The sequence below is a fragment of the Molossus molossus genome, unplaced genomic scaffold (assembly GCF_014108415.1).
Source record: "Molossus molossus isolate mMolMol1 unplaced genomic scaffold, mMolMol1.p scaffold_m16_p_7, whole genome shotgun sequence".
NCBI classification, from domain to species: Eukaryota; Metazoa; Chordata; class Mammalia; order Chiroptera; family Molossidae; genus Molossus; species Molossus molossus.
In genome coordinates, this window is record NW_023425401.1 from 96884138 (window position 1) to 96907200 (window position 23063).

Here is a 23063-nt window from a genome sequence, read left to right on the forward strand (position 1 = left end):
GCCGGTGCTCCGGTGAGGGTTTGCACGAGTCTGCAGAAACTGGGGAGCTGCTGTCGTGACTCAGCCCCCAGGTCTGCACGCAACTGCCCCCACTGCCTGCTGCCGCTCCCTGCCGCCAGCTCCGGCATCGGGGTGCCATGAGCTTGGCCTTCTTGTGCTCTGGGTAGAGGCTGTAATAGGAACCAGCCAAGCAGGTGCCTGGTTGAGGAGCAGGAAGTGTCCCAAGGAGATGACGAAAGGGTAACAGAGGAGCCTTTTCTCTCTGGTAAGATCTCTTCGTTCTGCCAAGATGGATGCCTTTTGAAATGTGGCATGGAAATTGCTTTTCAGTGACAAAGATGCAGACTGTCCTGGCCATTATGGCTCAGTTGGTTGAACGTCATCTTGTGCACCAAAAGGTTGCCAGTTTGATTCCCAGTCAGGGCACATGCTCAGGTTGTGGGTTCGGTCCCCAGTTGGGGTGTGTATAGGAGGCAACCAATTGATGTTTTTCTCTCACATCAGTGTTTCTCTCTCACATCAATATTTCTCTCTCTCTCTCTCCCTAAAAAAATCCATAAAAACATAGTTTTTTAAAAATGATGCTGTACTGCAGTGAGTGTACCTATTTGTATCTAGCAATTTTCTCTTTGGACAGTTATATTCATTAGAATAATTAGTTAGAAGATACCAGGTAGAATGAATTCTTATATTTCCAATGATACTTTAATATTTGATGAACAAGGAGAAGAAACTCAATCTTGAATTATTTATAGGGAAATAATAGCTAATTATACAGCTAAAAGAAATCTTTCAGTGTAATACTACTTATAGCTTATGTTGTCAGACATCAACATGATTTCTAAATCGTGTATCTGTTTCTAATTTATTATCTTTTTTAAAAATGTGTAGGGCATAAGAAGCTTGAAGCACACCTACTTTGAGCCTCGGTATATCCTGGTGCTGCCCATGAACAAGATAAAGTACGAGGGACACTTGCGGAGGACAGGGTTGTTCAGTCGCACAGAGATTGAACATGCCATCTCCAGAGTGGACCTATATATTAAAATTAACCAGAAGTGGCCGGGCTATTTCGATGCAGTGGTCAATACAGGTTAGTCATTTTCAGCAAAGCTTTACTTTTGGAGGTCACCAGGGAAAAATCCACTCCGAAGTATATTGTCATTGTTGGCTGAGAGCAGTTACTTGTGGCCGTGGGGTGGAGGACCCTGTTTCCTTGTTTGCTGTCTGCTGTTTGTCCTCAGTCCTAGGATGTTAGCAGGTCCTGCCCAGTGGTGGAGTCATCTTAGACCTCTGCTTACTGCAATATTCATAAAATTAAATGGAGCTAAAAAATCATGACCGTCAATGGCTGCAGATGGACTACATTTTGATAGGATTCTGTCGCTTTAAACCACACTCTCTCATCCACTGCAGATGATCTGGATGTTGCCTACCAGCACCTGAGTCGGATCGTTAGCGAATACCTTGGGCTGTGTGAGGAAGCCGCCGCGAGTTCGGCTCCCACTGCAGGTACCGCCCCAGCCATTTGCTGCCAGAGTGTGTATGTGAGGAGAGGAAAACCAATCTTTGAGCAGTCGTTTGAGTACTTGTGAACCAGGCTCAGCTGCTTCTAACTCCTCAACCCCATTCTTCCTCTGGGGCAGCCCGCCTCTCAGACCAGCTGCGCTGAGTCCGCCCCCCGGGCCTCTGCTGTCTCGGCGGCCACGATGGAGCTCAGAGGACGGCCTGAGGGACAGGCCGGGCAGTGCCTGGGAGGTTGGCAGTAGACCAGCCATGGTCAGCCTCCTGGGCCAGAACCCAGCCTTCCAGAGCTTCTTTTAGTCCAAGAGCTGTCTCTGCGTGGCCGCAGAGCCCAGTGGAAGCGCGGTCAGAGGACGGAGCCTGGGCCCGGCCCGCTGCTCCTGGGCAGGCGCTTAGCTGTCCTGAGCTCCCAGGGGACCCACGGCCCCTGCTTCCTGGACCACGCGTGAGCGGCAGTGATAAGGCTGTCAGAGCAGCTCCTGGGAGTTGAGGATGCTGAAGCCCCGAGTTAGGATTTTGGAACGTGAGTAATTTGAAATGTATTTAAAAGGTTCCCCCAAATCTACCTCACACCCACTAAAATGGCTACCATTACACACACACACACACACACACACACACACACACAACGACAACCACAAAAGCAAAGGAAAATAGCACATGTTGGCGAGGATGGAGAGAAACTGGGAATGTAAAACAGTACAGTTACTCTGAAAAACAAGATGGAGGTTCCTCAAAAAGTTAAAAACAGAATTACCTTGTGACCCAGCAGTGCGCTTCTGGCTGTTTACCCCCAGAGACTCGAAAGCAGGGCCTTGAGCAGATATTTGCACACCCATGTTCACAGCAACACATCACAACAGCCAGAGTGGAAGCCACCCAGGTGCCCTTCGGAGGGTGAATGGATGAACACAGTGCTTCTCTAGCGCACAGTGGAGCACTACCCGGCCTTGGGAAACAGAAATCCTGACACATGCCACCGCCTGGGTAACCCGGGGAACATTAGGCTGAGTGAAGTAAGCCCGTCACTAAAACACAAACTCTACCTGATTCCGTGTGTAGGAGGTCAACCTCATGGAGACAGAAAGTCCAATGGTGATTGCCAGGGGCGGGGGCGTGGAACGGGGACTCATTGTTCAGGGGTACAGAGGTCCAGTTTTCCAAGAGGAAAGAGTTCTGCAGATGGATGGTGGGGATGGTTGCCCAGCACTGTGAATGGGCTTAACGCCAATGAACCGTGCACTCTAACAACGGGTAACCCGGTCCATTTCATGTGCCGCGTGTTTTACCACCATAAGAAAACCAGAAGGTCCCGCCAGTGGACAGAACCACATTCATGTGCCGCCTGCTGGGAAATGTAAATGAGACTCTTGCTGCTGTGTGGATGTTCCACAGCTAGGTGTGCACCTGTGCTCTCCAGCCTTCGAGACTCTGCCCAGGTGGTGGTGGGGGTGGGGGGTGGCAGGCTGATTCCACCGGAACGACTCGTGCTGTTCTGTCATTGGACACACTGTGCTCAGCTCAGGTGCCCCTGGTACTCCGGAATGAGGGCAGGTGAAACCGCCCATACCCAACAGATAGCAGATGTCCCTCCTCCATGCGTCTCTCAGGAGACAGCGATGAGGGTCGATCTGCTGCCTGTCACGCACCTGGGAGAGTGGAGGGCTGCTCGGCCCACGGTCTGGGGACTCTGGGTTAGGAGCGCATCGGGGTGTGGGCCAGCGCCGCTCTGATTCTCATCAGGCATCGCCCCCTAGAAACGTGTGCCGTCGAGGAGTGCAGTCTGTCTAATGAGGCTTCCGTAGCTCGATGGAAGTTCCTCTTGAGGAGATCCGGCTCCCTTTGCTTTGAATCTTTGCCAGCCCGAGCCGTCTGCTCTTTAATTTGGTCCCCCGGGTGGCCCTGACCTGTGGGGGCTGTTCCTTACGTTAGAACACCCTGCCCAGATCCCTGAGCCAGGCCCATCTCCCGTTGTAAATTAATCAGCTGGTGTTCTGGCTTTTAAATCAGCCCCTTGTGGGTTTGGAGAAGCATGAGTCAGTCCCCTGAGCCTGACCCGTTCTGAGAGACGGAGAAAAGCGTGTTTCTGAATTGGTGGCTGGCACCTCTGAGTGGCGGCGCCTGTGCAGAACTCGGCCGCTGGTGACAGCCGGCGGGCTCCCCGCTCCGTCCTGGCTGTTCGGCCACACCCCCGGGAACTCTGACTGCTGCCGACGGAGTTAACAGACCAGGCAACGTGTGCGTGAGAAAGTGGGTCCCACTTTTCAAGGTAGAATAAAATGTCCTCTTCTGGCCTAGTTAGGTTAGCCCTGTCTGGCTTGATGAAAAGTATGAATTACAGAATTTGTAAATTCGCAGATCATTTAATAACCGAAACCGGGCCATCCAGTGATTGACTAATCGAATTCCATCTTTACAAAAATAGATGGGAGTGTTTGTGCTTAATATGTCAGATCTCTAATTTCAACAGCCCGTTTTTCTGGCAGCTTTAGTATTTTAGAAGATAATGTTGGTTTTTTTTAAAAATAAACCAAACACGTTCTCTTATTTATACAGTTAATCTGTGGAGGAAGGTTTTTTGTTTTGTTTGTTTGGTTTTTTTTTAGTTGATGATTTAAGGATGAACTTGACTTTGTAGAGGCCAAACATTATTCAAGTGAGTATTAAAGAATTCTCAGTAACACAGTCCTTATTCTAAGCTGTCATAGTGCCTCTAGTGGCCCAAGAGTAGAGCCTGTGGCCTCTCTGAATTTCAGGGCAGCCAAGGAGTGTGGCCAGGCGGTCACAGGCTCACTGCAGGGGAGGGCCCCTCATACTCACCTCCAAGTGGATGTCAGGACTCCCAGCAGCTGGCTCTCACCTCTCCGCCTGGCTCCGCGCTGGGTCGCTCTGATTTTAATTTCTGTAGTTTAGGTATATGTATATAAGTACTTATATTACTGACATAAGTGGGACTCCTAGAAACAAAAATCATTAATTTCAGTACAGTGGAACATTTTATATATATAATTGAGCTATCAAAGGTAAGAAAATGAAATAAAAAATATAAGATTCTCGCCCTGGCCGGTTTAGCTCAGCAGTTAAGAGTATCAGCCCCCAGACAGGGGGTTGTGGGTTCGATTCCCAGTCAAGGGCGCGTACCTGGATTGTAGGTTCATTTCCCGCTCCCAGTCAGAGTCTTCTGGGAGGCAGCCAATCAGTGTGTCTCTCACATCGATATTTCTCTCTCACCTCCTCCCTCCCTTCCCCTCTATTTAAAAACCAATTGGAAAATATCCTGAGCTGAGGATTAGCAAAAATGAAAATAAAAATAAAAAAGATTCTGTGAAAGTTTTATCTGACATGTAGAAATGGGACTGGAAACAAGTCTTAATTTTGTATTCTCAATGTCACCAACACTAATAGCTTTAGAGAAATCACTTTAATTCCCTTTAAAAAAAAAAAAAAAAAGTCAACTCTCCATAATATCAGGAACACTTTCAGTGTCCGGGGGTCCAGAGCGAGATGTGCCCGCTCGTTAGACCCTCGGTGTGACATGTGAGGCTTCAGCACGGACGGAACCTGATGGCCAGTGGCACTGTTGTCATAGAAACAGGGATCCTGTGTCAGTGCACACTGGAAATTATTTCCCAATATTTGAAGGAATAATAGACGATTTTATCTCTAGTAGTCCTATGTTGCTCATTTGTAACTAAGAATGCAATTTTACTGTCTACTCTTTAACGATGAGAGCGGCCGAGAGTGGTAAACGTAAGCCGTAGGTTATCAATTCTGAGTGTAGCCTGGCCCCAGAAATGGAACCTTTCAGCAGGGAACAGACGATGCATTTTTATTTAAAGCATGTATAAAACGATGACTTTAAGTACAGAGTAATGATAAACCCTCGAGATCTTTAGATATACCATTAATTTAAAATGTCTATTAATTAAGTTACAGAATTGTCTTATTTTGTTCTTCCTATAGCAAGGCAGGTAAGTATTTATTTCTAAAATATGAAAACCTGAGTAAACAATACAGTTTCTATAAAATTAGGAAAAACTCACTATGTTCACAACTCAGTGTACAGGGTATCTTAACCTCCATATGTCTCTATACAGCCTGTTTCTGGAGTAATCAGTGCTTCCATAAAGCTCTTTTTTTTTTTCAAATCCTCACCGAGGATATTTCTCCATTTATCTTCAGATAGAATGGGAGGGAGAGAGAGAGAGAGAAACATCGATGTGTCTCTCTGACTGGTTGCCTCCCACACGACCCCGACCAGGGCTGAGGACCAAACCGCAACCGAGGTACATGCCCTTGACGGGACTCAAACCCGTGACTCTGGTCCGCGGACCGGCGCTCTAACCGCTGACCAAGCAGGCCAGGGCTCCAGTAAAGCTTCTATAAAGCTGATCCAACTTCCGCCCTGGTTCTCGCTCTAGACATCGTAAAATGAAGTCATATTTACAATCATTATTTATTCAGAATTCTGACTAATGATAGAGGAAAATTGTGATGGTGATGAGTCAAACAGAAATTGACCAATTTACCCATCGATAAAGTGGTGCCTTTATGTCTCTGATAAAGCGCATGGTATCATTTGCCAAATTATATGAACTGTTCAACTATGAAAGTGGGGGGAAATCTCTGTATGTCTGGTCACAGGGAAGCACGAGGGCTTAGAGACGGAAGACCCTTCAGCACTGGGCTTCACTCTTACATGTTTCTATTTTTTTTATTGTGCTAGAAAGAAATAACATAAAAGTTGCCATTTTAACCACTTTAAGTCTACAACTTAGTGTCATTAATTGCATTTATAGCATTGCCTAAACATGACCACTACCTGTTCCCAAAATTTTCCATCACCGCAAACAGAAATTCTGTATCCATCAAGTAATAACTCCTCCCCAGGCCCTGGTAACCTCTAATCTGTTTTCTGTCTCTGAATTTGCCTATTCTAGATATTTTCACTGTAGTTATATTTTGTTTAAATCTGTTTCTTGACTAAATTTGTGTTTTAGTTTATAAGCAATATAAACTAGGCCAATAAGAATGATGAACAGCCCTGGCCGGTTTGGCTCAGCGGTTAGAGCATCGGCTCGCGGACCAGAGAGTCCCGGGTTCGGTTTCCACTAAGGGCATGTACCTCGGTTGCAGTTTGTCCCCGGCCCCGGTTGGGGTTGTGTAGGTGGCAACCAGTTGATGTGTCTCTCCCACATCGATGTTTCTCTCTCTCTTCCCCCCCTCTCTCCCTCCCGCTCTATCTGAAGATAAATGCAAAAAAAAAAAAAAAGAATGATGAACAGGGCATCCCCCCAGAAACCTCACCAAGAAACAAGCTTTTCCCTGTCCCCATCCTGCCCTCCACAGGGGCATCTGGTCTGAGCGGGTGCCCTGGAGGTTCATTGAGAACCTGGAGTAGTCCAAGCTCATGTTGCTTTGTGGGGGGAGGGGATGGCCCACCCTGGGGTCCCCTCGGAGGCTTGGTCTGGAATCTCTCAGCGTAGGTCTCCCTGAGCCTGTGCTGCATCGCGCACGAGCAGGCAGAGCCACGTCCTTCGGGCTGGGTAGGTGCTGTGTGGACCACCAGAGGATAGCAGGACTTCTGCCACAACAAGTGCATGCTGGGGTGATGGGGTCCCTGAGACTGTCCCTGAGACCGGTCACTCTGAGTGCCATCGTGGATGCCAGGGAAAGGGGAGCCCTGGGGGTGGGGGAGGGTTAGCAGCCAGAACCGGGCACCTCGGAGCAGCGTGTCTGAGCCGTGCGCCTCCTGCTTCCCCGATATATCTGCCCTTCCTTCATCCAGCACTTGTTTCCCGGGCGCCCGCTCAGCTTCGGGCGCCTCGCTGGGTGTCAGAGAGCGGGCACGACTCCGGGCAGGGCGCGGTGGCTCCGAGGGGACGGCCGTCAAACAAGGAAACGACGGGACTTCATCGGCCTGAGGTGTCCGTCGTCTCGTTTCTGCCACTAAAAGCAGGTCTGGCCGGTAAGGGGGTGAAAATGCAAACCCCATTCGCTGAGAAAACGCCCGGCCAGTCTCACACTGGACTCGGTTCTGCGAATAAGCCTCTTCATGTTTGTTCATTAAAGTCCATGTTTTCTATTGACTGAGACTGCGCTAAAGTCCACTAAATGAGAGAATTCTAGGCACTTAGCGTCCCCGAGGAGAAGGGACGGCTGAGTTCTTCTAGCTGTGTGATTTTGTGCTTTTCACGGGCCTGAGTGCATCAAAGGGAAAGATGCTTTTTGTCATTAATTTCTAAGGTTACATAGTCGTGCCTGTTCAGATATTTTGCGCTAACTTCCTTTTATGTCAAAGCAGGAGACCCCTCTAACAAGAAGACTGCCTCTGGGGTGCCAGCACACCTGGTCCCGTCCCCCAGGCGCCTGGCAAACCTGCAAGCAGATGGCCAGAGAGCGGCGCATCCCTCTGGAATGCAGCTTCACGCACAGGTCCCTGGACACCAGAACCAGGAGCTGGCTCAGGACGGAGCGACCCCTGAGAAAGGGCTTTCTCCCAGCGGTCACGTCAGCGCTGCCCTTCCTCCAGAGCCCAGCCCATCAGCACTCAGTATTTCCCAGAAGGCCCAGGACTTAGCCCCAGACCAGAAGGAAAGGGATGTTCAACAATCAGAGCTTTCTTCAAAAGTAGTAACTGCAAATCTCCCTGAAAACGAGGCCCAGGAACCCGAGCTGATAGCAGGTGAAGCAGGGCAGGCTTCCCCCGCTCCTTCCCAGGGGCCTCCTCGGCCCCCTGACCCCCCTGCAGTCCACAGCCCTCCGTCAGACCAGGATGAGGAATCGGGGGAGGTCAAGGTAACCCCCACAGACCCTCCGTCATCTGAACCTCCACAGGGGCCTGGCCCCACCTCCCTCAGCCCCCAGAGAGCCCAGGATAAGGAAACCGAGTCAGCCTGTCTGCCACCCAGCAGTTCCCGTCATGACCCCCCAAGAGAGCCTTCCGCCCCTGATGGCGCCGGGACACTTGGACCATCCCTGGGAGATTCTCAACAGCCTCTGGAGGAGGGAACCCCCAAAGCAGAAGTCCGGGTCAGCACCCCTGGCCCCGCACTGCCATGGCCCTCAGACCCCACAAGCAGCAAACAGACCCAGGACAGCGAGGACCCAGCGACTTGGCCTTCCAGAAGCCGACTGGCTCCCACCAGGCTGCCCCAGCCTCGGGTCCTCGCTCCCCTCCAGAGTCGAAGGCCCACACCCAAGCTCCCCTCACCCAGCAGGGGCGAAGCTTTCGGAACAGCCTCAGATCCAACCACCACTCCCTCTCCCAGGCCGCCCCCAGCTCAGGAAGGAGATCCCCCGAAACTTCCTCTCATCAGCCCTCCCCATTCCAAACCACCACCGCACCTGAGCCCCCGGCTGGGCCATAGTCCCCAGGAAGAGAAAGTCAGGGAGGTGAAACTCCCTCCGATCAGGACCCCCACCCAGGAGCACGCGCCGCCACCTGCCCCCGCTGTGCCCCAGGAGGAGGCTCTGGCTGTCAGGCTCCCTCGCCTTCCCACGCCCTTGCCTCAGAGCCCGGGCGCTGGTCACGGGCCCAGGCCTGCGAAGGAGGGGCAAGCACCCCAGGTAGGCTGCTCCTCCAGCGACAAGATCCCGGATATGCAGGCCTCGCCCCCAAACCAAGACCCTGTGCAGCCGACGGGAGCTAGGAAAAAAAAACTTCCCCCGGGAAGAGAGACAACTAAAGGGCCAGCACACCTGGAAAAGGGGCCGCCTGGAAGCCACCGGCCAGCCTTGCAGCCAGAATCCCAGGGCAGACCGACTCGCCCACCGGTGGCCGCCCACCCTGGCCGCAGCCCTCCGCGGAAACAGGGAAGCCGTGTCCATCCCCCAGAAGTCCCTGAGCCACCCCACGCCCAGCCACCGCCCAGAGATTCCCGATCCCAGGAAGAGGAACGGGGAAAGGTAGAATATTCCAACCTCCCCCCAGATGACCTGGTTCAGAAGGTAGCTGTGACCCCAAAAGGACCATCTTTGAAAGGAAAGTGTTCTGGAGGATTCTCTCAAGACAGACAAACCACCCTCAGCAGTGATCAACCAGCTCAGGAGGGTCAACCTGCACACAGGAGACCTCTCCAGAGTAGAAAGCCCCCTGCAGAGTCCGCACCGGGTGCTTCTGCTCCCACAGAGCACCCAAGGAGAAAAGAAGAGGTCCCTAAAAGGAGGAGGTCTCAGAAGAGGGGGCCAGCTTCAGACCTGCCGGAGCAGGATGGCATGGCCCCCACCCAGCAGCCTGTCCGAGGGACCAGTCAGACCAGAGAGAGCTCTGTGCCCAGGGACGGTGCTTCTAGGCAGCCAACCAAAGAGAAACGCACCCCGAATCACAGGGGGACACCGCAGGACAGAAGCCCTGCTGCCCCCCAGAATCAGGTCTCTGCTGAGGCGCAGGGCGGCCGGCAGGGGCGACTGCGAGCGAGGGGCAGTCAGAGCACCAAGGTCTAACAGTGCCAGTGCACTCTGAAGTGCTGTCACAGGATGGGAGTGTGGCCAGCGACGCTGACGTCCCCCAGGCCGCCAGGAGGGCCCGCCAGCGCTGTCCAGCCTGGGCAGCCAGTCTTTGCACTTGGGTGCCCCCTGTGGCTCGCCATCGAGGCCTGGAAGAGCAGCCCTTATAAAGAGAGACACCAGCCAGTAGTCTCCCCGCCCCCCACGACCGACCGCGCAGGTCAGGAAGGTCGGCATCAGCAAGGAGCATCTGCAAGGAGCCTGGTGTCCTGTCCGGAGGCCCCAGCTCAGGCCGAGGGCCTGCCGTGTCACCGTTGAGTTTGGTTATTTATGTTCATTAGAAAAATCGCTTCCAGATTAGAACATTCTCGCAGGCCTACAATCCTGAGGATCCAGGCGCAGGAACTGGAGAGGAAGCCTCCGCGGTTCGTGGGGCTTCGTCTCCCCCCCCCCCCCAGAGATTTCAGATCCACAGCTGGTGTGTGGGAACCCTCGGGAGGGAAGAGGACACGTCCCGCGCCTGGCGCTGTGATCCAACATTTCAGTACCCTCGGCACATACTGCCTTAAACTTACTTTTGTTTGAAACATGTTTCGAAGTGAATACCTTCCCCTCTCACTCTCTGAATAGGAGCCTTATGTAAATTAGCTCATGCCTTCCTTAGCCAAACCATCTGGTTGAATCAGTTAAAAAAATTTGTTGGGGGGAAATTCAGGCGAATTGGTTTTCATGTATCTGTACCATCAGGATTCTTTCGCCGGCCAGTGACACGCGTCCAACCCAAGCCCATTTACGTGAATTCCTCAGGAGGGATGGAATATCTCACACAGCCCCCCTGCGGGGAGGGCAGAGGGGCAGAGAGATCGGGGCCAGTTACTGAACCCCTGCTCCTGTCATCTGCGGTGTTTTTGTCATCTACTTACTCTCAGCTCCTGAACTCTCGTCACCTCCTGGACTGACTCTCATCCGTTCTGTGTGTCTGTCTTCTGCTGGCTTCACTCTCTTCCATCCAAACGACTGTGCTTCAGTTCCCGCACCCGGCAGGGAACCAGCCGCTAACACCTCTCAAGGTTTGCATCTCATCCAACAACTGGCAGCCCCCACTGCTACAAAGGGACCAACTCAAATGTTCCTCCATCATCAGATTTTCAAAAGGTGGAGGGAAAGACCCTGGCCCTGCTTGGCTGGGCGCTCCTTCTGAAACCCGGCTACGCTGGCGGGGGCGGGGCCTGATGTGGACATCACTGTGCCCACTCCTGGAGGGTATGGGGTCTGCGTGCCCAGAACAGAGAATAATTGTGAGCAAAGCAGCCGGCCCAAGATTTGACTCTTAAAAAGTTACAAGATATTTACTGGATGCTGATGATACTAAATATGCCATGGCAGCCGAGCTGTGTTTGGCATTCTGGGTTGTAAAATGTAGTTGATGACTGATAAATCATCAGCCTGTGTAAATGTGTCTTGTCTTACACAAAAGCTGTGTGTCCACAAAGGTGAATGTATGTCAAATGTTATCTCCAGGGCAGTGGAGGAAATGGATATTTTTAAATCCATGATGCAGCAATCCTCAGACAAACTAAAGGCTTGTGTTATACTAGTAGTTACCCTCTGATTTATCAGGTTGGTCCAGGATGGAAGTAAGGTGAGTTTTAAACACATAATTTATTTTTATTTTAAAATGTTTTTTAATCGACTTTTTACAGAGAGGAAGGGAGAGAGAAACATCGATGTAAGAGAGAAACACCATCGGCTGCCTCCTGCACGCCCCCTCCTGGGGATCGAGCCCACAACCCAGGCATGTGCCCTGACCAGGAATCAAACCGGGACCTGACAACGCTCAATCCACTGAGCCACACTCGCCGGGCTAAACACATAACTTATTTTTATTATGTTAGTTCATTTAGTAGGCACTGATTGAGCACCTCCTATGTGCCAGACACTGTAATAGTTGCTACACACAGTGAAATAACAAGGACACTTCAACAGCAGAGACAGTTAAGAGGGTTCATTGCAATATCCTGTGATCCGGGCAGCTGGAGTCCTTGCAGCAAGCTAGGCTAAGTTCAGCTTCAGTTAGGCAAGAAAATGATTTATCAGCTTTCCCAGAATGTCGTGAGGATACCAAGGAAGGACACTGAATTCCACCTGGGATGGGGAGATTGAATCAGGAAAGACTTCTAAGAGGAGGTCTGCTAAGTGTTCAGCTCAGTCTTCAAGGTCGCAGAATTAGTCCGCAGACTGGTGGGGGAGCGGGAAGGTTTCTCAGAAGAGCAAACAGCATGAGCAGAGAGACAGGACAAGCGCAGCATAGTCTAGTGACCCAGCTGTCCGGAGAGCTCTAGGTGGATGGACATTCAAAGGGCCTTCTGTGCTATGCCAGTGAACTTGGAAACTTGATCTTCCCGCAGTGGGGAGCTATGGAGTGGTTAAACTTTGAGAGGCATCTGTTTAGAGATGGTATAGAGGATAAATCTGAGGAAGGCAAGATAGGAGGTAGGAAAGATGGCCGAGAAGCTATTGTAATAGTCCTGATAAACAGGAAGAGCCTGAACTAAGGCATTATGGCAGGAATGGAGAGTCCAGAATTACTTGGTTGGGGTGTATGGGGAGGGCGGACTTGAAGAAGGGAAAAAAATCAGGATAACCACCTGTTTCTTATGAGCTGTGTTTGGGGCATTTTGAAGGCACTAGTAGGTCACTTAAGTGAAAAGCGTTAAAGGTTTACTTGGTTTCCTCTTTGGGCAACTGTTTCTGAGGCTCCTTAAGGCATCTGGGTTGCATTTTCATTAGGGCACTAAAGGGAAGTGAGAAACCAAATTTCATTTGACTTGAAGGAAGCTCTAGCCTCCTTCCCTGGGGCCCATGGCAGTGTGTAATTGTGTGTGTGTGTGTGTGTGTGTGTGTGTGTGTGTGTGTGTGCGCGCGCGCATGCGCACTCGCGTTTTGCGGCATAAGTCTCAGATTCAGTGTCCAAGGGAAGGATTAGAAAAGATTACCAGTTGTTCAGCTGGTGAGGCTCAGTGGTTGAGTGTTGACCCAGGCAACAAGAGGTCGCTGGTTCAATTCCCAGTCAGGGCACATGCCCAAGTTGGGGCCAAATCTCCAGTGGGGGGCATGCAGGAGGCGGCCAGTCGATGTTCTCTCTCATCGATGTTTCTATCTCTCCCTTTCCCTTCCTCTCTCTCTGAAATCAATAAAGGAAGAAAAAAATTTAAAAAGAAAAAAGAAAATCTCACCAGCTCCTCTCTGATGAGCAGTTTTTACTGCTATTATTGATTTTCCTGATGTAAGGAAAACTGCTCTGCTTCGTTGTGAATATAAATATTTAAAAATTGTCATTTTCCATTCACATTGACAAAGTTCCTATCACTTTCATTTGATATGTTTCTCAACAAAGTTATCTTTATGGGAAAAGTATGGACTTTAGTCACTCAATCAGTTAATATTCAGCTTTTTAAAGGAAGTCTGGCCCCTGGTATTCAAATCAACAGGGATGATAGTTCCACTGGACATAAGAGACCCTTCTTTAAATATTTAAAGAGCTAAATCAATTATTTTCAAGATTCAAAAGGTAATTGAACAAAGGGCATGATTGGTTAATTCACAAAAGAGAAAATAAAAATAACCAATAAATATGTCAAAAATATTTAACTTCACTATAAGTTAAAACCAAATAGACATTTTTGGAGGGTACCAAAGATGGAAAACAAATTAATACCTGTTCTTGCCCTGGCTGGTTGCTCAGTGGTTAGAGCATCTGCCCACGGAACAAAGAGTTGCAGGTTCGATTCTGATCAAGGGCACATACCTTGGTTGTGGTTTGGTCCCCGGCCCTGGTCTGGGTCGAGCAGGAGGGCCAGTCAATGTGTCTCTCACATTAATCAATCTCTCTGTCCTCCCCACCCCCCCATTCTATCTGAGGATAGATGGAAAATGTCCTTGGGTAAGGATTTTAAATTTAAAAAAATACCTGTTCTCAGTGAGGCTAAGGTTAAGTGCACTTTCTGTGTCATCATTGAAAAGTTGGCATAGCTTTTGGGGGGACCTTAAAAATTGTTCATATCTTTAACCTGGTAATTCTAATCTAAGAATTATCATAAGGAAATAATTTCTGTACAAGGGTGTTCATATTAATGTCTTTATAACAAAATCTGAAAATAAGCCATCTAATGGGATTTAAAAATAAGTTTTGGAAAAAAGTCATGGTACAGCCATATGCTGCAATGCTATGTTGCAATTAGAAACATGCTGTAGGAGAATGTGGAGAAGAGGGAAATGTTTCATTCTCCAAATTTCATTTCCGATAAATGCGCTATTTATATAGTATCTAGGACAGTATGTCTAAAAGTAAATTTAATTAGTTTCTTAGTTCATTTTGGAAGACATAATTCTAGAAATCACTTTTCTTGATTGACCAAGCATTCAGAGAAGTGGAGAAGAACCTAAGTATTTCTTTATGTTGGTGGTAGACAGATAGATAATGTGAGAAGACCAAGTTTTTCATCTTGAAGGTGATATTGAGAGCATAGTCATGATTAGGGAAGCTAAGGACCTTTTTGTTTTAAGGATTGTAACTTGAGAAATTAATTATTTCAAAGGCACTAAATGTCGAAATAATAATTGGAAACTTCAGTTGCAGGATGATCTAGCTGTGTGACCTTGAGCAAGTTACAAAGTTCTCATTTGTGAAATGGAGATAATAGTATTAGCTAGCTGAAGATTACTGTGAAGATTAAATGAGTGGACACATTGGAAAACGCCCAGAACAACGTCTGACACATTAGTAGTGCTGATCTGAGTGTTTGTTAGTGTTAACATGTAAGCAGCAAAAACAAATTCTTTAAAGAACTTTACATTTAATTTAATTTATTTATTTTTGTTAATCCTCACCCAAGGATATTTTTCTATTGATTTTTCGATAGCATGGAAGGGAGGGAGGGGAAGAGAGAGAGAGAGAAACATGGATGTGAGAGAAACACATCGATTGGTTGCCTCCCACACAACTTCAACCAGGGCTGGGGATCAAGCCTGCAACCCAGGTACGTACCCTTGACCGGGAATCAAACCCACAACCCTTTGGTCTGAGGGCTGATATACTAACTGCTGAGCCAAACCAGCCAGGCCAATTTTGTTTTTCAATTATAGTTTACATTCAATATTATTTTGTATTAGTTTCAGGTGTACAGCATAGTGGTTAAATAATCATATGCTTTATAAAGTGTTCCCCTGATATTTCCAGTACCCACCTCGTACCATACATAGTTATTATAATATTGTTGACTATATTCTCTATGCTGTACTTTACCTCCCAGTGACTGTTTTGTAACTACCAATCTGTACTTCTTAATCCCTTCACCTTTTTCACTCAACCCCCAAGTGCCCTTCCCTCTGGCAGCCATCAGTTTGTTCTCTATATCTATGTGTCCATTTCTGTTTTGTTTGTTCATTTATTTTGTTCTTTTAGATTCCACATATTAGTGAAATCATATGGTATTTGTCTTTCTCTGACTTATTAGCATAATATCTTCTAGGTTCATACATGCTGTTTCAAATGGTAGGATTTTATTCTTGTTTATGGCCAAGTAATATTCCATTGTATATATGTACCACAACTTTTTTATCCATCTATTTTTTAATATGTTTTTATTGATTTTTTTTTTTAATTTTACTGAGGAAGAGAGAGAAACATCAATGTAAGAGAGAGAGATACTGATTGGTTGCCTCCTACACACCCCTTACTGGGGATCAAGCCTGAAACCCAGCCATGTGCCCTGACTGGAAATCGAACAAGGACCTCTCAGTCCATGTGACAACACTCAATCCACTGAACCACACTAGCTGGGCTAATCACTCATCTATTGATGGGCACTTGGGTTGCTGTTTTTAAGTAGCATTTTATCATTAAATGGAATAGGACAACACTGATCAAACTAGGTGTGAGTATTTGGCAAATGGGATGCTATTCTCTGAAAATCCTTTTAAAAACATCAACACCCTTCATTGAATTAAGGAGCTTAAGCAGAATTAGAATAATGTTGGAAAGAAATTGTGGTTCAGCAAATATTACTTAGTTCAAGAGATCCTCTCATGGACATTCTCAGGCAGCATTGACACTCACTTGTGATACACACAGAGAAGACTTGTAAAATAGCTCCTGGCACATAGGACATGCTCAATGAATGTTACCTATTATTTTTACTATTATTATTTAATTACTGATCAAATCAAAGACATTTATATTTTAGGTTTCAACCTGGTTAAATGGTAAATGCTGTCAAGTTACTTGACTCGGGAATAAACTACTGGATATTTGAGCATTTGTTTTCTTTTTGTGATGGGTTGAGACAGACTGGCTTCTACAAGCTACCAAATCTAAAACTACCAGTTTCCAAAGACAAAAATAGAAAAGCAAAGTGGAAAAAAAAAATGTCTTTGCTAGAGGAATTGACCCTACATCCCCATCTTTGGAAGAGTTGTTATTGAAGGATGAGCCCTTATCAAGCCAAGTCCACACCTACCCCCGAGGTGGGGATGTAGGGTTGGGTGGAAATCACCTCAGAACTCTAGTTATCAAACAATATTTCTCAATGGAGAGGAAACTTTTAGTGCATGTTCAAGCTCCCTCAAGGTTTCCATCCTTTTTCCTGCCAGTCATCGCTACTCTTCTCTTTCCCCTTTCCCAAATTCTATACACATCCAGATTTTCTGTACAAGTTCTCCACCTGAAATTTACCTGTCCTATATGGTATCTTCTTCAAGGTCTCAATTAACTGCTTCAGGATAAAGCCATCCATTTTAAATAACTGAGATTCAGGGTACTTTTGTTATATGTTTTAATTAGGACATTCTGAATACAGTGTCCAAATATTGAGCCCTTAGTTCAACTCTACTGAAGATGTTGTAGGTACACGGCCTCTACCACATTTGATGTATGAAGTTCAGTGGCAAGAAATATTTTTTTTTATCTCATTCTCTCTGTGTGAGAATACACTCACATGCTTTCCTTTGTCCTGAAATAGAATCTGTTCTCTTTAAATACCTGATTATTGCCCAGCCGGTGTGACTCAGTGTTTGAGCGTTGACCCATGGACCAAGAGGTCGCTGCTTCAATTTCCCGACAGGGCACATGCCTGGACTGTGGGCCCAGTTCCCACTGGGGAATGTGCAGGAGGCAGCCAATCGGTGTTTTTCTCTCATCAATATTTCCCTCTCTCGCTCCCTCTCCCTTCCTCTCTCTCTAAAAAAAAATCAATAAAACATATTTAAAAATAAATACCTGATTCTTCCTTTGATCAAACATTCAAGAATGTAAGTACTTTACTGTTAGAATAGTTTAATAAGCATATTCATTTTACCGTATGTAACATGAACATTATTATTATATTTCCTTGGATTTATATGGTAGCTTTCTACTTTAAAAGCTTATTTTGCTATGGAAAATTATGGATATTATATAAAATTATTCTTTTTCTACTTGCTATCATTCCTTTCTTATAAGCACAAATAGACAGGACTTTTAAGATTTATTTCTGTCCTAAAAAAGATTATTTTGGTGCCTTCAGTTTTGTGACAACACTTCCCAATGAATAGCTGTTCCCTTAATTTTCCACTACAAATTATGTAACTATCCTTTTGAAAATAAATAAATATTTTAATTGTATAGCAAATTTTTGTGCTTTGTTTTTGACCCTTTTTATGCTTATATATTTCAGTATTGAGACTTTTGCAGGGATTTTATAGGTATTTACATTTTATGTATGTATATGTATTTAATCATGGCAGGTATAAATTATTCTTGTTAGTTAAAAAATTGCTCACAGCATTTTTATTACCTGATATTAATATTACCTCGCTATTATTTAAATAAACATTTTTTTTTAAAAACTCCATTTGGGAAAAAAATGAACAATATGGAAATCATCTGGCTAAGTACATTCGTCTGAAAATGAAAGGCTATTTCCAAGTCATACATTTCCAAGTGTTTTCGAAAAGAAACTCTAGTGTGGGTTCATTTCTTGCAAGGTTTAATTTAAATATTTAAAAAAATGTATTTAAAAGTGTTAAGTCTTTTACTTTTGGACAAGGGAGTGACTCAATTATTTTGCTGTATATATAATCTCATTAATATAGAAAATTTGGTTATTAAAATCATGATTTTTGGTTTCAAAAATACAATTGACCCTTGAACAACACATGGGTTAGGGGCAACAGCCACCCATGTGGTCGAAAATCTATCTATAACTAATTACTCCCCAAAAGCTTAGCTACTAAGCCTATTATAGATAGGAAGCCTTACTGATGAACAGTCAACTAACACAGATTTTGTAGCTTGTGTGTTTTATATAATGTATTCTTACAACAAAGTAAGCTAGAGAAAAGAAAATGTTATTTAAAAATCACAATGAAGCCCTGGCTGGTTTGGCTCAGCGGTTAGAGCATTGCCCTGCAGTCCGGAGACCCGGGTTCGGTTCCCGCTAAGGGCACGTACCTCGGTTGCAGTTTGTCCCCGGCCCTGGTTGGGTCGTGCGGGTGGTGAACCACTCGATGTGTCCCTTTCACGTCGATGTTTCTCTCTCTCTCCTCCCCACACTCTATCTGAACAAGAAATGGAAAAATGTCCTCGAGTGAGGATAAAAAAAAATCATAATGAAAATATATTTACAGTATTTATGGAAAATAAATACACATATAAGTAGATCCATGCGGTCCCAACCCTTGTTTTTCAAGGGTCAACTGTATTCATTTATCTGTTCCCCAGATTCTAATTTTATTTTATTTTTACTTATTTATTTATTTTTTTAATCCTCACCTGAGGGTATTTTTTTCCATTTATTTTCAGATAGAGTGGGAGGGAGGGAGAGAAAGACAGAGAGAAACATTGATGTGATAGAGACACATCAACTGGTTGCCTCCCGCATGATCCTCACCAGGGCTGGGGACCGAACTGCAACCGAGGTACATGCCCTTGACCGGAATTGAACCCTCAACTCTTTGGTCCATGGGCCAACACTCTAACTGCTGAGTCAAACCGGCCAGGGCCTAATTTTATTATTAGTTATTGACATGGCTATGGGCCTGTAATATTAGATCATCAGCATCTTTTTAAAAATTTATTTCTTCTAATGCAATAAAAGGCCCTGCATTTGTTACTTCGGTTGGATTCTATGCTTATTCTTTTAAAAATGGTTTATATAAATATTATTTTAATTCACTTGACTGTAAAATAATATAATTCTAACTAAAGGGTCTAAGCTATTTAGAATTAATTTAAGATGTAGTTCTGGTTGTTCCAGATATTTCATTTATATTTTTCTGCACATGGTAATGATACTAATCCATAAAATAACTTTAAAATCCGTCATGCGTCATTAAATTCATTTATGCCTCATTGGAGGTGTTTAAATAAATTTAGCCTATATACTGAAGAACCTGGTATTTTTGTGTGCTGTAAATTAATTTTTATATTTTTTTAATGTTGCCTCAAGGTTGACTTTAATTTAGGTACTTTGAATAAGATCACATTAAGAAACTTTGTTGTAGGGCATTATAACATTAGGAATTATGGGTGTTGTTTTGTGTTGTTGTTTTTTAACTGAGAAGTAGAATCTCTTGTCCATTGATGTATTAAGACATTAGAAACTAGATTAAGAACTGTGTGAAACTATTATAGGAGTCCAAGTCATTAAAGTGGTGGCACTACGATGCAATGTAATCTTTACCAAAAATACTTTGTTGCTGAGAAATCATTAATACATTAAATTGTTGGAATTACAGCTACATTGTATCATCAGATGGAACTTGGCTTGTTTACACAGTAGTACAACTGGCTTACGTCTCAGAAAGCTAGAACAAGGAACCCTGACTCAAATGCTATATTTTGAATAAGCTTTTATATATAGGTGTCCCCTCAAAAATGTATACACACACAATTGTAGATTCTATTACATTTTTAAATGAAACCTATTTTAAACACTGCCTTTATAATTATTCAAAGTGTGTGTATATTTTAGGGGACGCCCTGTATACATAGAATTCTTTCAATAGAAATTATTTCAATGGATATAACTTCTGTTTCTTTAAATTTTATCATAATTTTATTAACATTTATCTAGTCTTTTTCACAATGCTGTATTCTTATATTCCCATCAAAAGGACAAGGATTTTTGACCTGTCTGAGTGGCTCAGTTGGTTGGAGCGTAATCCCATACACCGAAAGGTTGTGGGTTCAATTTCCCAGTCATGGCACATGTCTAGGTTTCAGATTTGATTCCCAGTCAGGGCATGTTCAGAAGGCAACTAACTGATGGACGTTTCTCTCTCACATTAGCATCTCTCTCTCTCCCCCTTTCTCTCTTTCTAAAATCAAAAAAATATATATATATCCTTGGGTGAGAATTAAAAAAGGGGGGGGGCAAGAGTTTGTTTGTTTTTACGTGCACAGGATCCAGCCTCTCCATCTCTCTCTTTTTTTCCTCTTGCTTCAGCCGCCCTGAATTCTTCAATTCAGTTGTATTAAACATGCTCCGGGGTCCTTATACAAAGCCACTCTGCCTGAGAGGCTTCCGTCCCAGATGTGTGAGTGCCTTTCTTCTTCGTGACTTCAGGTCACTGTCCAGACTTTAAGTATGCCAGTTGTTGTATTTGGACAAATCCAGATAGAAATTATTTCTCTGGCTTCAGAAAGTTCCTTTATCCTATTTTATGCCTTTCGTTTTATTTAAACTTCAGTGGTGTTATTTTTTTTCCCCCTTCCAGATGTAAGGAAACCTCTGCTGAAACATAGAGGACTATCTAAGTCTAGTTCTTTGAGTTCGTGTGATTTTCTGGATTCTACAGACAGAAACTACATGGTGAAATTATGGACCAAACTTTCACGTAAAAAAACACCAGTGGTAAGGAGGAAGGGGTGGGGTGAAGCTTCACATAGTGTCAGACAAAAGCGGGCTTGGATATTTGCAGACGAGTAAATTTTGCCAGCAGTATTCCCTGACTGGTGTCATGTAGACACGTTCTTCCCCCTCTTCCTACACCTCTAAGAATAGACATCGGTTGTAAAAATAGAATATTCAGATTAGATTTTGTGAGTACTTTCCCCCAGGCTCCCGGTCAAAACCCTAACACTCAGCTGTTCTCTTCAGCCAGAGCACAAAAGCACAGCGATAGAACCAGTGCTGTAAAATAGGGATTTCCGGGAAACTTGCTGTTGGGATGTAATTTTGGTGTCGGTGCGCTGAGGCGTCAGCGTGAGCCCACCCAGCGTCCAGGTCTCACTGGGCAGCAGTATTGAACCCGGTCCGCCAGCAGCCCCAGCCCACCCTCGGAGACCTCCCGAAAAGCAGTGCACCGGAGGGTGGCGTGCGGAACCCGGAACCGGCACCTCGTTCAGCTTAGGTGGTCTCGCCTTCCCTTGTCGTGGTTTGCACGTGAAGAGATCGTCACCGCGATTGCAGTTGTCACAGAAGTGACAGAACTTACGCCTCGGCTGTCACCACCTTGGATGTGTTTCCTTACGCCAGGCCGTTCTAAGCAAATAATGACATCTTCTAAAGTCAGAACCACAGGCAGTGGTCAAAAGAATCAGCCTGGGTGCCGCAGATGAAACGTCTCGGGCAGGCGTATACATTCTCAGATTTAGTCATAAGAATGAGATGTTCGAGGTGGAAGAAACAGACACCCATTCAAATCAGCTTCGGTAGGAGGTAGCTTCGTCATAAAAGACACAGCGGTGGGTTCACAGTGCGTCGTGAGCAGGGATGAAGCACAGGCCTCGCAGAAAACAGCTGGGGTTCGAAAGTTAGGTGCGCTCTCGGCTTCCCAGAGCCAACAAGCTCCTGCTACCTCGGCTTCTCTTTCTCGTATGTCTTATTGTCCCCTCACTGTCTCCTGGCTGGCCTCTGCCACATAACTTCCACTCATTCTCATGCACGCCAGCCCCAACTCTCCATGACCTCTTGGCTCTGTGCCCACAGTTCCCAGCAAATTCTTTCTGTCTCTTTAATCCATGTTCTAGAAGGCAAGAGAAGCGAATTGGCCCAGCTGGACATTTCAGACCATACCACACAGATCACACTGGACTGCTTGTCCAGTTACCGGTGGCAAGACAGATGGCAGAGCCACCTGGCACAGACTGTGGCTTCTCATAATGAGCAGTGGTTAGACTCTGAACATCCATAAATAGATGAATTAGTTCCCAGATACTGGACTTGTTCCCATCCACCTAGGATCTGTGGGAAATCAAATATCAGTCATTAGGAGTGGGGATCACACCCATTCTTTGGATTAAGAGCAAGAATCCTGAGACTTACACCATCCTGGAAAATTGGGGAAGAGCCCTGGGCCTCTGGAGCACCCTCCGTGGATAGCTGAGGTGCACCTTGTCTGAGACCCCGAGCTCCATTCCGAGCCAGTGGCTCTGTATTCTCCTTCTCCTGTCTTCCTAGTATCTTTGCCTGCTAATGACCCCCGAGGCCTTGTCCCTGGGGGCCCTCCCTCTACACAAGGAGCCCATCAGCTTCTGTCCTTTTGGTCCTGGGACACGCACTCATTCCAGGTCAGTCTGTCGCTTTCTCCCTGCACTGGGCTTCCTCTCCTCGGATGGCTTGGCTCTCTGCTTCCTGGAGCTCAGATGTTCAGTAGGAATTGTTCTTGAACCTCCCCCAGGACAAGGCATATCCGGAGTGTAAACTCCAGAACACACGTCACGGGCGCCTTCGTTCCTTAACGATGAGTCTGTGCCCTGGCTGCTGGCCAGCTCCTTCCTGACCCGGTGAGGTTGTGCCTCGACACACTGATGAGAGGCACACTCCACTGACTTGCACCCCTCTGCCAGTTAGTGGGGATTCATGATTTATTTAAACATGACCAATCTGAATATTACCTGTTAGAAAAATTTCAGGCCTCATTAAAGATGGCTTTTCTCTGGTCAAGGGCACTTGGGTACCCAGGAGTGGGAAGAGCGGAAAAGAGATTTTTTTAAAAAGCCACACTATATATTCTTAGCAATTACTCATCTCCATTGTTTCAATATAAAATTAATGGACAGTATAGAGAAACTGGAGAGGGAAAAGTATGATAAAAAGGCAGAGGGAGAA

The 23063-nt window shown here is 46.0% G+C and overlaps 1 protein-coding gene across 1 annotated transcript in view; it reads left to right on the forward strand.

Moving 5' to 3' along the window:
• Positions 1 to 23063, forward strand: part of LRGUK (leucine rich repeats and guanylate kinase domain containing) — a 111749-nt gene that overhangs the window by 63078 nt on the left and 25608 nt on the right. The window contains exons 14-16 of the mRNA XM_036246338.1: positions 892 to 1093; positions 1417 to 1512; positions 20728 to 20864. Of these exons, the coding sequence (XP_036102231.1) occupies positions 892 to 1093; positions 1417 to 1512; positions 20728 to 20864 (435 nt within the window). The remainder of the gene's footprint in view (positions 1 to 891; positions 1094 to 1416; positions 1513 to 20727; positions 20865 to 23063) is intronic.